This window comes from Salvelinus namaycush, unplaced genomic scaffold (genome assembly GCF_016432855.1).
Source record: "Salvelinus namaycush isolate Seneca unplaced genomic scaffold, SaNama_1.0 Scaffold197, whole genome shotgun sequence".
Taxonomy (NCBI): domain Eukaryota; kingdom Metazoa; phylum Chordata; class Actinopteri; order Salmoniformes; family Salmonidae; genus Salvelinus; species Salvelinus namaycush.
This window is the reverse complement of record NW_024058752.1, coordinates 265,177-283,369: the sequence shown is the minus strand read 5'-3', so window position 1 is coordinate 283,369 and position 18,193 is coordinate 265,177. Positions and strand designations below refer to the sequence as shown.

At 43.4% G+C, this 18,193-nt stretch overlaps 1 protein-coding gene across 2 annotated transcripts in view; it reads left to right on the top strand.

Moving 5' to 3' along the window:
• LOC120037894 (desmin-like) overlaps nt 1-17,817 on the top strand; it is a 29,058-nt gene extending 11,241 nt beyond the window's left edge. The window contains exons 4-9 of one of the 2 annotated variants that reach the window (XM_038983859.1): nt 5,456-5,617; nt 8,102-8,227; nt 9,569-9,789; nt 10,919-11,037; nt 12,038-12,123; nt 16,687-17,817. In XM_038983859.1, coding sequence (XP_038839787.1) covers nt 5,456-5,617; nt 8,102-8,227; nt 9,569-9,789; nt 10,919-11,037; nt 12,038-12,123; nt 16,687-16,728 — 756 coding nt within the window. In that variant the 3' untranslated portion in view covers nt 16,729-17,817. Of the gene's footprint in view, nt 1-5,455; nt 5,618-8,101; nt 8,228-9,568; nt 9,790-10,918; nt 11,038-12,037; nt 12,124-13,269; nt 13,854-16,686 lie in introns of those variants that run through there. The other variant, XM_038983858.1, reaches the window with a different exon arrangement.
• The last annotated feature ends 376 nt before the right edge of the window (nt 17,818-18,193 follow it).

Below are 18,193 nucleotides of genomic sequence, written 5' to 3'. Positions count from 1 at the left end.
TGTTATGTTCATGTTATGTTATGTAATGTTATGTTATGTTCATGTTACGTTATGTAATGTTACGTTATGTAATGTTATGTTACGTAATGTTATGTTATGTTATGTTATGTTCATGTTATGTTATGTAATGTTATGTAATGTTATGTTCATGTTATGTTATGTTATGTTATGTTATGTTATGTTATGTAATGTTATGTTATGTTATGTTGTTATGTTCATGTTATGTTATGTAATGTTATGTTATGTTATGTAATGTAATGTTATGTTCATGTTATGTTCATGTTATGTTATGTAATGTTATGTTATGTTATGTTATGTTATGTAATGTAATGTTATGTTCATGTTATGTTCATGTTATGTTATGTTATGTAATGTTATGTTATGTTATGTTATGTAATGTAATGTTATGTTATGTAATGTTACGTTACGTTATGTTATGTAATGTTATGTTATGTTATGTTATGTTCATGTTACGTTATGTTATGTTATGTAATGTTATGTTATGTTATGTAATGTTATGTTATGTTCATGGGTGAACGTTATGTAATGTTGCTGACACCAACCCTTTGTGTAAATATATACCCTTGGAGATACAGTGAGCTGCAGTATCATATATATATATATATCCCAGCTACTATACTCCCGGCCACTATACTCCCGGCCACTATACTCCCAGATACTATACTCCCAGATACTATACTCCTAGCTACTATACTCCCAGATACTATACTCCTAGCTACTATACTCCTAGCTACTATACTCCTAGCTACTATACTCCCAGCTACTATACTCCCAGCTACTATACTCCCAGCTACTATACTCCCAGCTACTATACTCCCAGCTACTATACTCCTAGCTACTATACTCCTAGCTACTATACTCCTAGCTACTATACTCCTAGCTACTATACTCCCGGCCACTATACTCCCAGCTACTATACTCCCAGCTACTATACTCCCAGCTACTATACTCCCAGCTACTATACTCCCAGATACTATACTCCTAGCTACTATACTCCTAGCTACTATACTCCCGACCACTATACTCCCAGATACTATACTCCTAGCTACTATACTCCTGGCTACTATACTCCTAGCTACTATACTCCCAGCTACTATACTCCCAGATACTATACTCCCAGATACTATACTCATGGCTACTATACTCCCAGCTACTATACTCCCAGCTACTATACTCCCGGCTACTATACTCCCAGCTACTATACTCCCAGCTACTATACTCCCAGCCACTATACTCCTAGCTACTATACTCCCAGCTACTATACTCCCAGCCACTATACTCCTAGCTACTATACTCCCAGCTACTATACTCCCAGCTACTATACTCCCAGCAACTATACTCCCAGCTACTATACTCCCAGCTACTATACTCCCAGCTACTATACTCCCAGCAACTATACTCCCAGCTACTATACTCCCAGCTACGATACTCCCAGCTACTATACTCCCAGCAACTATACTCCCAGCTACTATACTCCCAGCTACTATACTCCCGGCTACTATACTCCCAGCAACTATACTCCCAGCAACTATACTCCCAGCTACTATACTCCCAGCTACTATACTCCCAGCCACTGTACTCCTAGCTACTATACTCCCAGCTACTATACTCCCAGCTACTATACTCCCAGCAACTATACTCCCAGCTACTATACTCCCAGCTACTATACTCCCAGCAACTATACTCCCAGCAACTATACTCCCAGCTACTATACTCCCAGCTACGATACTCCCAGCCACTGTACTCCTAGCCACTATACTCCCAGCCACTGTACTCCTAGCTACATGCATACATCTCCAACCGTACATCTCCAACTGTACATCTCCAACCATACCTCTCCAACCATACATCTCTAACCATACATCTCCAACCATACATCTCCAACCATACATCTCCAACCATACATCTCCAACCATACATCTCCAACCATACATCTCCAACCGTACATCTCCAACCGTACATCTCCAACGTACATCTCCAACGTACATCTCCAACCATACATCTCCAACCGTACATCTCCAACCGTACATCTCCAACCGTACATCTCCAACCGTACATCTCCAACCATACATCTCCAACCGTACATCTCCAACCGTACATCTCCAACGTACATCTCCAACCATACATCTCCAACCGTACATCTCCAACCGTACATCTCCAACCGTACATCTCCAACCATACATCTCCAACCATACATCTCCAACCGTACATCTCCAACCATACATCTCCAACCGTACATCTCCAACCGTACATCTCCAACCGTACATCTCCAACCATACATCTCCAACCATACATCTCCAACCATACATCTCCAACCATACATCTCCAACAATACATCTCCAACCATACAGTTATACCCTGCAAAATGTGTTGAACTTTCCTCGTCTCTAAATGCATAGGTCGTCGTTTCTATAGCAAGTGGATCATATATGTGACACTCACTCACTCCTATGGTAGCCAGAGCATTCTGGGTAAATATAACACACATACTTACTGTGGACACACACACACACACACACGCACACAACCACACATTCACATTAACACACAGACACACACACACACACATACACACAACCGTACAGTTACACAGTGCACAATGGCTGGAGGAACTTGATATGGTTTCTAAAGCCAGATCCTGTCATGCTGTCTCTTCTGACATTTGGACTTCAGTGCTATGCTGGCCTGACCCGGCCTGACCTGGCTTGGCCCGGCTTGGTTAAGGCAGAGTGTCAGCTGGGCCTGTGACATGGAGGGCCCTCTGTAACATTGTTCAACAGATGCACAGCTAAAATTAAACTATGAGAGAGAGAGAGACTAGCAGCTGGGAAATATTTAGGGCAGAGAAAGAGACCATTGATCCTGTCTATGTAGGACAGAGAGAGACCATTGGTTCTGTCTATGTAAGGCAGAGAGAGAGAGAGAGAGAGAGAGAGACCATTGGTCCTGTCTATGTAAGACAGAGAGAGAGAGAGAGACCATTGGTCCTGTCTATGTAGGGCAGAGAGAGAGACCATTGGTCCTGTCTATGTAGGGCAGAGAGAGAGAGAGAGACCATTGGTCCTGTCTATGTAGGGCAGAGAGAGAGACCATTGGTCCTGTCTATGTAGGGCAGAGAGAGAGAGAGAGACCATTGGTACTGTCTATGTAGGGCAGAGAGAGACCATTGGCCCTGTCTATGTAGGACTGAGAAAGAGACCATTGGTCCTGTCTATGTAGGGCAGAGAGAGACCATTGGTCCTGTCTATGTAGGGCAGAGAGAGAGAGAGAGAGAGAGAGACCAGGGTTTTGTGCTGTCTGTGTATTGTAGGAGCCAGGGTATTGTCCTGTCTATGGATCGTAGGAGCCAGGGTATTGTCCTGTCTATGTATTGTAGGAGCCAGGGTTTTGTCCTGTCTGTGGATCGTAGGAGCCAGGGTTTTGTCCTGTCTATGGATCGTAGGAGCCAGGGTTTTGTCCTGTCTGTGGATCGTAGGAGCCAGGGTTTTGTCCTGTCTATGTATTGTAGGAGCCAGGGTTTTGTCCTGTCTATGTATTGTAGGAGCCAGGGTTTTGTCCTGTCTGTGGATCGTAGGAGCCAGGGTTTTGTCCTGTCTGTGTATCGTAGGAGCCAGGGTTGTGTCCTGTCTATGGATCGTAGGAGCCAGGGTTTTGTCCTGTCTGTGTATCGTAGGAGCCAGGGTTTTGTCCTGTCTATGGATCGTAGGAGCCAGGGTTTTGTCCTGTCTGTGGATCGTAGGAGCCAGGGTTTTGTCCTGTCTATGGATCGTAGGAGCCAGGGTTTTGTCCTGTCTGTGTATCGTAGGAGCCAGGGTTTTGTCCTGTCTATGTATCGTAGGAGCCAGGGTTTTGTCCTGTCTATGTATCATAGGAGCCAGGGTATTGTCCTGTCTGTGGATCGTAGGAGCCAGGGTTTTGTCCTCTCTGTGTATCGTAGGAGCCAGGGTTTTGTCCTGTCTATGGATCGTAGGAGCCAGGTTTTTGTCCTGTCTGTGTATCGTAGGAGCCAGGGTTTTGTCCTGTCTGTGGATCGTAGGAGCCAGGGTTTCGTCCTGTCTGTGTATCGTAGGAGCCAGGGTTTTGTCCTGTCTGTGGATCGTAGGAGCCAGGGTTTTGTCCTGTCTGTGGATCGTAGGAGCCAGGGTTTTGTCCTGTCTGTGTATCGTAGGAGCCAGGGTTTTGTCCTGTCTGTGTATCGTAGGAGCCAGGGTTTTGTCCTGTCTGTGTATCGTAGGAGCCAGGGTTTTGTCCTGTCTGTGGATCGTAGGAGCCAGGGTTTTGTCCTGTCTGTGTATTGTAGGAGCCAGGGTTTTGTCCTGTCTGTGTATCGTAGGAGCCAGGGTTTTGTCCTGTCTGTGGATCGTAGGAGCCAGGGTTTTGTCCTGTCTATGTATTGTAGGAGCCAGGGTTTTGTCCTGTCTGTGTATCGTAGGAGCCAGGGTATTGTCCTGTCTGTGTATCGTAGGAGCCAGGGTTTTGTCCTGTCTATGGATCGTAGGAGCCAGGGTTTTGTCCTGTCTATGGATCGTAGGAGCCAGGGTTTTGTCCTGTCTATGGATCGTAGGAGCCAGGGTTTTGTCCTGTCTGTGTATCGTAGGAGCCAGGGTTTTGTCCTGTCTGTGTATCGTAGGAGCCAGGGTTTTGTCCTGTCTATGGATCGTAGGAGCCAGGGTATTGTCCTGTCTATGGATCGTAGGAGCCAGGGTTTTGTCCTGTCTGTGGATCGTAGGAGCCAGGGTATTGTCCTGTCTATGGATCGTAGGAGCCAGGGTTTTGTCCTGTCTGTGGATCGTAGGAGCCAGGGTTTTGTCCTGTCTGTGGATCGTAGGAGCCAGGGTTTTGTCCTGTCTGTGGATCGTAGGAGCCAGGGTTTTGTCCTGTCTATGGATCGTAGGAGCCAGGGTTTTGTCCTGTCTGTGGATCGTAGGAGCCAGGGTATTGTCCTGTCTATGGATCGTAGGAGCCAGGGTTTTGTCCTGTCTGTGGATCGTAGGAGCCAGGGTTTTGTCCTGTCTGTGGATCGTAGGAGCCAGGGTTTTGTCCTGTCTATGGATCGTAGGAGCCAGGGTTTTGTCCTGTCTGTTGAATGACTCAGGAAAGTTGAGGAAAGAAGTAGATTGTTATGCTAAATGGTCATTAAAGAATAAAAAGGCACAACGTTCGCCATTAATACCGTATTATTTTATTAACGCAACTTTAAAAAACTTGACGTTTCAGCCTTGATCAGAACCTCTCTTCACAAAGGCTAGTAATCCAAATAAAAATCCTGTTTATACTACTACAAAGAACATCCACCGTAGCAGAGATTCTGATTCTTACATATAAAACCGCTCCGATACAACGTAAGTTGACCCCGTATAACACCTAACCTCTGACCCCTGACCTTTAACCCCTGACCTAAAACCCCTAACTTCTGACCTCGTACCCCCTGCAGGAGATCCATGAGCTGACGAGCCAGATGCAGGAGACCTCGGTGCAGGTCCAGATGGATATGTCCAAACCAGACCTGACCGCTGCCCTCAGAGACATCCGTATGCAGTACGAGGGCATCGCAGCCAAGAACATCTCAGAGGCTGAGGACTGGTACAAGTCCAAGGTAAACACCATCTATAATACACCGTAGTATTATATAATATGGTACAGTACAGAGGACTGGTACAAGTCCAAGGTAAACACCATCTATAATACACAGGAGTATTATATAGTATGGTACAGTACTGAGGACTGGTACAAGTCCAAGGTAAACACTGTCTATAACACAGACTGGTATTATATAATATGGTACAGTACTGAGGACTGGTACAAGTCCAAGGTAAACACCATTTATAATACACCGTAGTATTATATAATATGGTACAGTACAGAGGACTGGTACAAGTCCAAGGTAAACACCATCTATAACACACCGTAGTATTATATAATATGGTACAGTACTGAGGACTGGTACAAGTCCAAGGTAAACACCATCTATAATACACCGTAGTATTATATAATATGGTACAGTACAGAGGACTGGTACAAGTCCAAGGTAAACACCATCTATAATACACCGTAGTATTATATAATATGGTACAGTACAGAGGACTGGTACAAGTCCAAGGTAAACACCATCTATAATACACAGGAGTATTATATAGTATGGTACAGTACTGAGGACTGGTACAAGTCCAAGGTAAACACTGTCTATAACACAGACTGGTATTATATAGTATGGTACAGTACTGAGGACTGGTACAAGTCCAAGGTAAACACCATCTATAACACACCGTAGTATTATATAATATGGTTCAGTACTGAGGACTGGTACAAGTCCAAGGTAAACACTGTCTATAACACAGACTGGTATTATATAATATGGTACAGTACTGAGGACTGGTACAAGTCCAAGGTAAACACCATCTATAACACACCGTAGTATTATATAATATGGTACAGTACAGAGGACTGGTACAAGTCCAAGGTAAACACCATCTATAATACACAGGAGTATTATATAGTATGGTACAGTACTGAGGACTGGTACAAGTCCAAGGTAAACACCATTTATAATACACAGGAGTATTATATAGTATGGTACAGTACTGAGGACTGGTACAAGTCCAAGGTAAACACCATCTATAACACACCGTAGTATTATATAATATGGTACAGTACAGAGGACTGGTACAAGTCCAAGGTAAACACCATTTATAATACACCATAGTATTATATAATATGGTACAGTACTGAGGACTGGTACAAGTCCAAGGTAAACACTAGAAATATGGGTGGGTAGTGACAGTGGGGTCATAGTTAGAGATGCTTGCTGTCATCGGGATGGTTGAGATAAATTGGTTTAGGATGGTACACAACAGGGTTTGGGTTTATTTTGTTTCAATTCATTTAATTCATTAAATTGGAATTGAGTTGAAATGAAAGCGACTCCAACCCTGGCGCAGAACATGATAAAATCCCAACATTATCTGTGTGTGATTGCCAATACTTGACGCAAAGCATTGCTAGATGAGCTAAAGCTGGATATTGATATGTGGACTGTGACAGTAGCTAAGCTAACTACATCGGCACCACTAGACAGTGACAGTAGCTAAGCTAACTACATCGGCACCACTAGACAGTGACAGTAGCTAAGCTAACTACATCGGCACCACTAGACAGTGACAGTAGCTAAGCTAACTACATCGGCACCACTATACAGTGACAGTAGCTAAGCTAACTACATCGGCATCACTAGACAGTGACAGTAGCTAAGCTAACTACATCGGCACCACTACACAGTGACAGTAGCTAAGCTAACTACATCGGCACCACTATACAGTGACAGTAGCTAAGCTAACTACATCGGCATCACTAGACAGTGACAGTAGCTAAGCTAACTACATCGGCACCACTACACAGTGACAGTAGCTAAGCTAACTACATCGGCACCACTATACAGTGACAGTAGCTAAGCTAACTACATCGGCACCACTAGACAATGACAGTAGCTAAGCTAACTACATCGGCACCACTAGACAGTGACAGTAGCTAAGCTAACTACATCGGCACCACTAGACAGTGACAGTAGCTAAGCTAACTACATCGGCACCACTAGACAGTGACAGTAGCTAAGCTAACTACATCGGCACCACTAGACAGTGACAGTAGCTAAGCTAACTACATCGGCACCACTAGACAGTGACAGTAGCTAAGCTAACTACATCGGCACCACTAGACAGTGACAGTAGCTAAGCTAACTACATCGGCACCACTAGACAGTGACAGTAGCTAAGCTAACTACATCGGCACCACTACACAGTGACAGTAGCTAAGCTAACTACATCGGCACCACTAGACAGTGACAGTAGCTAAGCTAACTACATCGGTACCACTACACAGTGACAGTAGCTAAGCTAACTACATCGGCACCACTAGACAGTGACAGTAGCTAAGCTAACTACATCGGCACCACTAGACAGTGACAGTAGCTAAGCTAACTACATCGGCACCACTACACAGTGACAGTAGCTAAGCTAACTACATCGGCACCACTAGACAGTGACAGTAGCTTCTATTCTAACCCATGTCTCCACCTCCTCTCCAGGTGTCAGACCTGAACCTGGCTGTGAACAAGAACAACGATGCTCTGAGACAGTCCAAACAGGAGAGCATGGAGTTCAGACATCAGATCCAGTCCTACACCTGTGAGATCGACTCTCTCAAGGGAACCGTAAGTACTCTGTTACTACACCATACTCTATGTTACTACCTCCTACTCTATATTACTACATCCTACTCTATATTACTACATCCTACTCTATATTACTAGATCCTACTCTATATTACTACATCCTACTCTATATTACTACATCCTACTCTATATTACTACATCCTACTCTATATTACTACATCCTACTCTATATTACTACATCCTACTCTATATTACTACATCCTACTCTATATTACTACATCCTACTCTATATTACTACATCCTGCTCTATATTACTACATCCTACTCTATATTACTACACCCTACTCTATGTTACTACATCCTACTCTATATTACTACATCCTACTCTATATTACTAGATCCTACACTATATTACTACATTCTACTCTATATTACTACATCCTACTCTATATTACTACATCCTACTCTATATTACTACATCCTACTCTATATTACTACATCCTACTCTATATTACTAGATCCTACTCTATATTACTACATTCTACTCTATATTACTACATCCTACTCTATATTACTAGATCCTACTCTATATTACTAGATCCTACTCTATATTACCGCATCCTACTCTATATTACTAGATCCTACTCTATATTACTACATCCTACTCTATATTACTACATCCTACTCTATATTACTACATCCTACTCTATATTACTACATCCTACTCTATATTACTACATCCTACTCTATATTACTACATCCTACTCTATATTACTACACCCTACTCTATATTACTACATCCTACTCTATATTACTACATCCTACTCTATATTACTACATCCTACTCTATATTACTACATCCTACTCTATATTACTACATCCTACTCTATATTACTACATCCTACTCTATATTACCACATCCTACTCTATATTACTACATGCTACTCTATATTACTACATCCTACTCTATATTACTACATCCTACTCTATATTACTACATCCTACTCTATATTACTAGATCCTACTCTATATTACTACATCCTACTCTATATTACTATATCCTACTCTATATTACTACATCCTACTCTATATTACTACATTCTACTCTATATTACTACATCCTACTCTATATCCTCCTGGACTATTACTACATCATACTCTAGATCCTCCTGGATTAAGTGTATACTTCTCTTCTTGTATTTGACAGTCCAATGGTTTTAAATATGTGGGGAGTAGTACACACTTCAGGACAATTCCTTAACCTATCATCACTTCAATCACCTCTCCACCAGCTCCCCTCTCAACCTAACTATGATACCTGTTTACCTACCTTACCTGTTTATGTAATCATCCCTCTCTCTCTCTCTCTCTCCCCTACAGAACGAGTCTCTGCTGAGGCAGATGAGGGAGATGGAGGATCGTCTGGGAAACGAGGCTGGAGGTTACCAGGACTCCGTCACCCGTCTGGAGGCTGAGATCGCTAAGATGAAGGATGAGATGGCTCGTCACCTCAGAGAGTACCAGGACCTCCTCAATGTCAAGATGGCCCTGGATATAGAGATCGCTACCTACAGGAAGCTACTGGAGGGAGAGGAGAGCCGGTAGGAGAGAGGGATAAGTAGAGGGAGGGATAGAGAAGTGGGAGGAGAGGTGTAGGGGGAAAGGGAGGAGTAGGGGGAGGGATAGAGAAGAGGGAGGGGAGGAGTAGGGGGAAGGGGAGGAGTAGGGGGAGGGATAGAGAAGAGGGAGGAGAGGTGTAGGGGGAGGGATAGAGAAGAGGGAGGGGAGGAGTAGGGGGAGGGATAGAGAAGAGGGAGGGGAGAAGTAGGGGGGGATAGAGAAGAGGGAGGGGAGGAGTAGGGGGAGGGGTAGAGAAGAGGGAGGGGAGAAGTAGGGGGAGGGATAGAGAAGAGGGAGGGGAGGAGTAGGGAGAGGGATAGAGAAGAGGGAGGGGAGAAGTAGGGGGAGGGATAGAGAAGAGGGAGGGGAGGAGTAGGGGGAGGGGTAGAGAAGAGGGAGGGATAGATAAGAGGGAGGGGAGGAGTAGGGGGAGGGATAGAGAAGAGGGAGGAGAGGTGTAGGGGGAGGGATAGAGAAGAGGTAGGGGAGGAGTAGGGGGAAGGGGAGGAGTAGGGGGAGGGGTAGAGAAGAGGGAGGAGGGGAGTAGGGGGAGGGGTAGAGAAGAGGGAGGAGGGGAGTAGGGGGAGGGGTAGAGAAGAGGGAGGGGAGGAGTAGGGGGAGGGGTAGAGAAGAGGGAGGAGGGGAGTAGGAGGAGGGGTAGAGAAGAGGGAGGAGGGGAGTAGGGGGAGGGATCCCGAAACACATGTATAAATTGATCAAAACAAATTAAGTTAGTTGTGCAAGACATTTTATAGGTAAAACAATAAGTACCATATTTTTAAATGTGTGCAGGCTTTTTTCTCCTCAGACAATACAACAGCTGATTCAAAGGGGGTGTGGCAGATATTAAAACTCTTCCCGGGTAGGATACACTTGTACTTCCTCTTCCTCTTCCCCATTACTGTTGAGAAGGAGGGAGGAGAAAAGATGCAAGGAATTGCAAAAGACACATTGCGATAGAGCCAGGATAAAAGTTAGGTGAGGGAGGTCATCATGAATGGAATCAGCCACAATAGATTGTTGCAGGGACTTTCAAACAATCCAAACAGTCAAATAGATATCTATCCTGTAATTTCCTGTATGTTTTGTCTTCTCTCTGTCTTTCCCCAGCATCACTGTATCTGGCTCTCACTCTGCTGCCCACTCTGCTGCCCACTCTGCTGCCCACTCTGCTGCCCACTCTGCTGCCCACTCTGCTGCCTCATCATATTCCACTATTGGATTCAGAGGTGAGAACACGTATCCTCAGCATCACATTTTACCACAAGGGGGGAGAAGTGGAAAATAGGTTGACAGATGATGCATTTCAGGTATTGATCATTTTAAGACCACGGTACGTCTTGTTTGCCAGCCAAATTAAAATAATGGAGCATGATTAGACTTAATTAATATTGATTAAGGATGTCATAAATCAACTGTGGCATTTTGGGTTAGGTTGTGGTTAGGTTGAGGTAGGGTTAGGTTGTGGTTAGGTTGAGGTTAGGTTGTGGTTAGGTTGAGGTTAGGTTGAGGTAGGGTTAGGTTGTGGTTAGGTTGAGGTAGGGTTAGATTGTGGTTAGGTTGAGGTTAGATTGTGGTTGTTTTTACCTCAGCCTCACGGGACTATCTCCTCTCTGCTGCTGTGGTAGGAGACTAAGGTTGTTTTGGGGTTTAGGTTGAGGTAGGGTTAGGTTGTGGTTGTGGCTAGGTTACGGTTGTGGTTAGGTTAGGTTGAGGTAGGGTTAGGTTGAGGTTAGGTTGAGGTAGGGTTACTTGTGGTCTATACTTTCCATTCAAAACATCAGCCTAGAGATAGTTGGTTAGGTTAGGTTGTGGTTAGGTTGAGGTAGGGTTAGGTTGTGGTTTGATCAGGTTGTGGTGTTGATTAGGTTAGGTTAGGTTGTGGTTAGGTTAGGTTGTGGTTAGGTTAGGTTAGGTTGTGGTTAGGTTAGGTTAGGTTGTGGTTAGGTTGTGGTTAGGTTGAGGTTAGGTTGAGGTTAGGTTGTGGTCTTTACTTTCCATTCAAAACATCAGCCTAGAGATAGTTGGTTAGGTTAGGTTGTGGTTAGGTTGTGGTTAGGTTGAGGTTAGGTTGAGGTTAGGTTGTGGTCTATACTTTCCATTCAAAACATCAGCCTAGAGATAGTTGGTTAGTCTTGCGTTGACATCTTTTTTTCGAGTCTCATTAAGCCTGGGAGCTTAGTCCTGAGGTTAGACTGAGGTTGTGTTACCTCTGTCCTCTCCCTGCAGAGACCAGCCCAGACGCCGGGCGTTCATCAGAGGTCCACTCCAAGAAGACTGTTCTGATCAAGACCATCGAAACCCGCGATGGAGAGGTGAGCTAAACAGACAGAACGACATAAACAGAAGACACTATGGACCAATATAGGCCTCATTCTAATAACTCCATGTCCCCTTCATAGTGCACTACCAGGGCCCAGGACTCTGGTCAAAAGTAGCACACTATATATAAGGAATAGGGTGTTATTTTGCACTTGAACATAGCATTTCATAGCCTTACAGTGATTTAATTAATGCATTTTAATCTAGATGAAATATTCATTGAGAGAGGGTACTAGTGCTCTGTGTGTAAGTACAGTTTACATCTCAACTGTTTATCCAACTACCTTTAATTAACTCACTTCTCCTATCCTGAACACCTCAGTACTAGACCTGATGACTCTACCGCACCTCTGAGCATCTCACCCTCCTCTCACAGTTAAGAGATGTACAGAGGACACCAGGGTTCGGGTCAATATCATTTCACTTCAGACAATTCATGAAGTGAACAGAAATTCCTGATTCCAATTTAACATGTTCTTAATAGAAAAGCATTGAGACGGCCTCCCGAGTGGTGCAGTGCTTGATGCATTAATACAGACCCGGGTTCGATCCCAGGCTGTCACAACCCGGCCCTAACCGAAAGTCCCATAGGGCGGTACATAATTGGCTCAGCGTCGTCTGGGTTAGGGGAGGGTTTGGCCGTGGGGGCTTTACATGGCTCATCGCGCTCCAGCGACTCCTTGTGGCGGGCTGGGCGCCTGCAGGCTGACCTTGGTCGTCAGTTGAACGGTGCTTCCGGGTTAAGCGGGCGGGTGTTAAGAAGCGAGGTTTGGCGGGTCCTGTTTCGGAGGATGCATGACTCGACCTTCACCTTCCCGAACCCGTTGGGGAGTTGCAGCGACGAGACAAGATCGTAATTGGAAATCACGAAATTGGGGAGAAAAAGGAGTTAAATTACAACAACAACAAAAAGAAAACCATTGAGGAGAATTTCGGAATTGGAATTTAATTTTACTTCCTGGATTTACATTTTACTTCCTGAATTTATAATTTTACTTCCTGAATTGACTGAACCCTGGAGAACACACTATTGTTCACAGTAAACTAGAGTTGTATAGTCACTGTCCTGTCCACACTTTAACTGTCCTTGTCTCCAGTATATGTATTTTATTGTATTTATTTAACCTTTATTTTCACAGGAAAGTCCCTTTGAGACCATGTCTCTTTTGGAAGAGAGCCCTGTTTCACAAAAAAAAAAAAAAAGCAGCAGAAAAAACAAGGTACATAACAAGGAGAGAGGTCAGAGGTCGGATAACGGCAGCGTCATGACAACTACAAACAACACAAACAATAATACAAACACAAACAACAATACAACACAACAAATACAAACAATACAACAAATACAACAATACAATTAGAATGCTAAAACAATTCTAAAATTCTAAAATTCTAAAATTCCCAAAAGGAACTAGTCTAATTGTAGGGTACTCTGAAATTCGTTCCCTAAAAACAAACGCCTGTTTAACGTAAATCGGTAGCTACCAAAGGAATTTCAAGAGTTTTTCGTTCCTGTGAGCGAGTACGATATGTCCTACTTCCGTGGGTCAGGAGCGATGTGAAGTATTATGGTAATTTATGTAACAGAGCTGTGTAAATGAATAGATGGCAATGTTGCACAAATAATGAGGAAAATAAGATGTTGTATTGTCACATAAACTGGATAGGTGCAGTGTAATGTGTTGTTTTACAGGGTCAGCCATAGGTGCAGTGTAATGTGTTGTTTTACAGGGTCAACTATAGTAGTATGATAGGTGTTGTTTTACAGGGTCAGCCATAGTAGTATGATAGGTGTTGTTTTACAGGGTCAGTCATAGTAGTATGATAGGTGTTGTTTTACAGGGTCAGCCATAGGTGCAGTGTAATGTGTTGTTTTACACTGTCAGCCATAGGTGCAGTGTAATGTGTTGTTTTACAGGGTCAGCCATAGTAGTATGATAGGTGTTGTTTTACAGGGTCAGCCATAGTAGTATGATAGGTGTTGTTTTACAGGGTCAGCCATAGGTGCAGTGAAATGTGTTGTTTTACAGGGTCAGCCATAGGTGCAGTGTAATGTGTTGTTTTACAGGGTCAGTCATAGTAGTATGATAGGTGTTGTTTTACAGGGTCAGCCATAGTAGTATGATAGGTGTTGTTTTACAGGGTCAAACATAGTAGTATGATAGGTGCAGTGAAATGTGTTGTTTTACAGGGTCAGCCATAGTAGTATGATAGGTGTTGTTTTACAGGGTCAGCCATAGTAGTATGATAGGTGTTGTTTTACAGGGTCAGTCATAGTAGTATGATAGGTGTTGTTTTACAGGGTCAGTCATAGTAGTATGATAGGTGTTGTTTACAGGGTCAGCCATAGTAGTATTTTTATTTTATTTTTTATTTATTTTTATTTTACCAGGTAAGTTGACTGAGAACACTTTCTCATTTGCAGCAACGACCTGGGGAATAGTTACAGGGGAGAGGAGGGGGATGAATGAGCCAATTGTAAACTGGGGATTATTAGGTGACCATGATGGTTTGAGGGCCAGATTGGGAATTTAGCCAGGACACCGGGGTTAACACCCCTACTCTTACGATAAGTGCCATGGGATCTTTTAATGACCTCAGAGAGTCAGGACACCCGTTTAACGTCCCATCCGAAAGACGGCACCCTACACAGGGCAGTGTCCCCAATCACTGCCCTGGGGCATTAGGATATTTTTTAGACCAGAGGAAAGAGTGCCTCCTACTGGCCCTCCAATACCACTTCCAGCAGCATCTGGTCTCCCATCCAGGGATTGACCAGGACCAACCCTGCTTAGCTTCAGAAGCAAGCCAGCAGTGGTATGCAGGGTGGTATGCTGCTGGTATGTATGATAGGTGTTGTTTTACAGGGTCAGCCATAGTAGTATGATAGGTGTTGTTTTACAAGGTCAGCCATAGTAGTATGATAGGTGTTGTTTTACAGGGTCAGCCATAGTAGTATGATAGGTGTTGTTTTACAGGGTCAGCCATAGTAGTATGATAGGTGTTGTTTTACAGGGTCAGCCGTAGTAGTATGATAGGTGTTGTTTTACAGGGTCAGTCATAGTAGTATGATAGGTGTTGTACAGGGTCAGCCATAGTAGTATGATAGGTGTTGTTTTACAGGGTCAGCCATAGTAGTATGATAGGTGTTGTTTTACAGGGTCAGCCATAGTAGTATGATAGGTGTTGTTTTACAGGGTCAGCCATAGTAGTATGATAGGTGTTGCTTTACAGGGTCAGCCATAGTAGTATGATAGGTGTTGTTTTACAGGGTCAGTCATAGTAGTATGATAGGTGTTGTTTTACAGGGTCAGTCATAGTAGTATGATAGGTGTTGTTGTACAGGGTCAGCCATAGTAGTATGATAGGTGTTGTTTTACAGGGTCAGTCATAGTAGTATGATAGGTGTTGTTTTACAGGGTCAGTCATAGTAGTATGATAGGTGTTGTTTTACAGGGTCAGCCATAGTAGTATGATAGGTGTTGTTTTACAGGGTCAGTCATAGTAGTATGATAGGTGTTGTTTTACAGGGTCAGTCGTAGTAGTATGATAGGTGTTGTTTTACAGGGTCAGTCATAGTAGTATGATAGGTGTTGTTTTACAGGGTCAGTCATAGTAGTATGATATGTGTTGTTTTACAGGGTCAGTCATAGTAGTATGATAGGTGTTGTTTTACAGGGTCAGCCGTAGTAGTATGATAGGTGTTGTTTTACAGGGTCAGTCATAGTAGTATGATAGGTGTTGTTTTACAGGGTCAGTCATAGTAGTATGATATGTGTTGTTTTACAGGGTCAGTCATAGTAGTATGATAGGTGTTGTTTTACAGGGTCAGTCATAGTAGTATGATAGGTGTTGTTGTACAGGTTCAGCCATAGTAGTACTGCTCCCCAGGAGCAAATTAGGGTTAAGTGCCTTGCTCAAGGGCACATGGACTGATTTCTCACCTTGGGTATTCAAACCCGCGATCTTTCGCTTACTGCCCCAAACGTCCTAACCGCTAAGCTGCACGCTGCGCTCTGCCAGCGACTCTGACACACAGCGATGTCACCCGTAAGAACGCGGAGTGGCCTATGGTAAGCAGTATCCAATGGTTTTGAAGAAGTGGCAGCAGCGTTTATATAGATGATGTCGCCCATAGTGAAAGGCTGACAGGAAAATCGACTGAACAATTGTTTTCCTTACAACCAAGCAATATATTTCTGTAGAACCAGCCCAGTTTAAAGTCTCAGTTTCTTTCGTTAGCTCGTCTGCGTGTTTTTAAATGACAACTTGTCATCGAACCAAATTCCCAAGGTATTTATATAAAGGGGACTCGTTCATTATCGTGTTTTGTATTCTGTTGTATTTTGTAAAAAAAAAAAAAGTTGTGTAATTGTACGATGCAGGGCTCCCTTGTGAAAGAGACATTGGTCTCAATGGGACTCCCTGTTGACAGAAAGGTACAATAAACAAGTCAAATAAAAATCTATACACGTCGTCTCTCTGGACTATCTGTTTGTTGTCTCTCTCTGTGCCTGACCTTTGAACCTTGTACTGACTCTCTTTTCCTTCCATAGGTGGTCAGTGAATCTACACAGCACCAGCAAGACATCATGTAAACAACAACAACAACAATAACAAACGAAGCAACAACAAGTTAATAAAACATTTTTTTTTAAGGACGTTTACATACCAAGATACAAGGGCTGCTCTAGTTAGCTTTTCTAAGGAAAGTCTCGTTTGAAAGGTCTCTCTTTGAGAGGGAGTGAGTTATCAACACCTTACGAAGTGTTATAACCACCTTACAAAGGGTTAGGTATGTTCATAACTCACTAACTCCTAGTAATCAGATTTTATATGACCAATCACCAAAGGAGAAGAAGACAGATGAAGACAATGCTACCGTAATCAGAAGACAATGTTACCGTAATCAGAAGGCAATGTTACCGTAATCAGAAGGCAATGTTACCGTAATCAGAAGGCAATGTTACCATTATCAGAAGACAATGTTACCGTAATCAGAATACAATGTTACCGTAATCAGAAGGCAATGTTACCGTAATCAGAAGGCAATGCTACTGTAATCAGAAGACAATGTTACTGTAATCAGAAGACAATGTTACTGTAATCAGAAGACAATGTTAGCGTAATCAGAATACAATGCTACCATAATCAGAAGGCAATGTTAATGTAATCAGAAGACAATGTTACCGTAATCAGAAGACAATGTTACCGTAATCAGAAGACAATGTTAATGTAATCAGAATACAATGTTACCGTAATCAGAAGACAATGTTACTGTAATCAGAAGACAATGTTACCGTAATCAGAAGACAATGTTACCGCAATCAGAATACAATGTTACCATAATCAGAAGACAATGTTAATGTAATCAGAATACAATGTTACCGTAATCAGAAGACAATGTTACCGTAATCAGAAGACAATGTTACCATAATCAGAATACAATGTTAATGTCATCAGAACACAATGTTACAGTAATCAGAAGGTGGGAACAAGGTGGAATGAAAGTCAAGTCAGGCCCTGGCCAGAACAGAACATACATGGCTAGAGGGGATCTCCAGAATGTCAAGAGTTGTATCTCTGTAGTGCACGTTTCTTTGTGTGTGTGTGTGTGTCAGAAAGGGTCTATCTGCTTCACAATGTTTCACAGCCGATGATCTGAAATAAAATACTTTGTATGTTGATTTGGCTTTTATTTACCCACCACCTCTGTGTGTAAATTGCTATCAAGTGATAGTAACTGTATCAGTCAAGCTTGGGTCATATTTTATTCAGTGGATTAACGGTGGATTAACGGTGGATTAACGCTGGATTAACAGTGAAATAAAACATGGATGGGTTTATTGATGAGCTACCCTCCCTCGTACCCTCCCTCCTTCCACCCTCCATCCTTCGCTCCCTCCCTCCATCCTTCGCTCCTTCGCTCGTTCCCTCCCTCGCTCCCTCCCTCCATCCTTCGCTCCCTCGCCCCCTCCCTCCTTCGCTCCCTCCCACGCCCCCATGTTCTCTCCTCCCTCGCTCCCTCCCTCTGTCCCCCCATGCTCTCTCCTCCATCCCTCC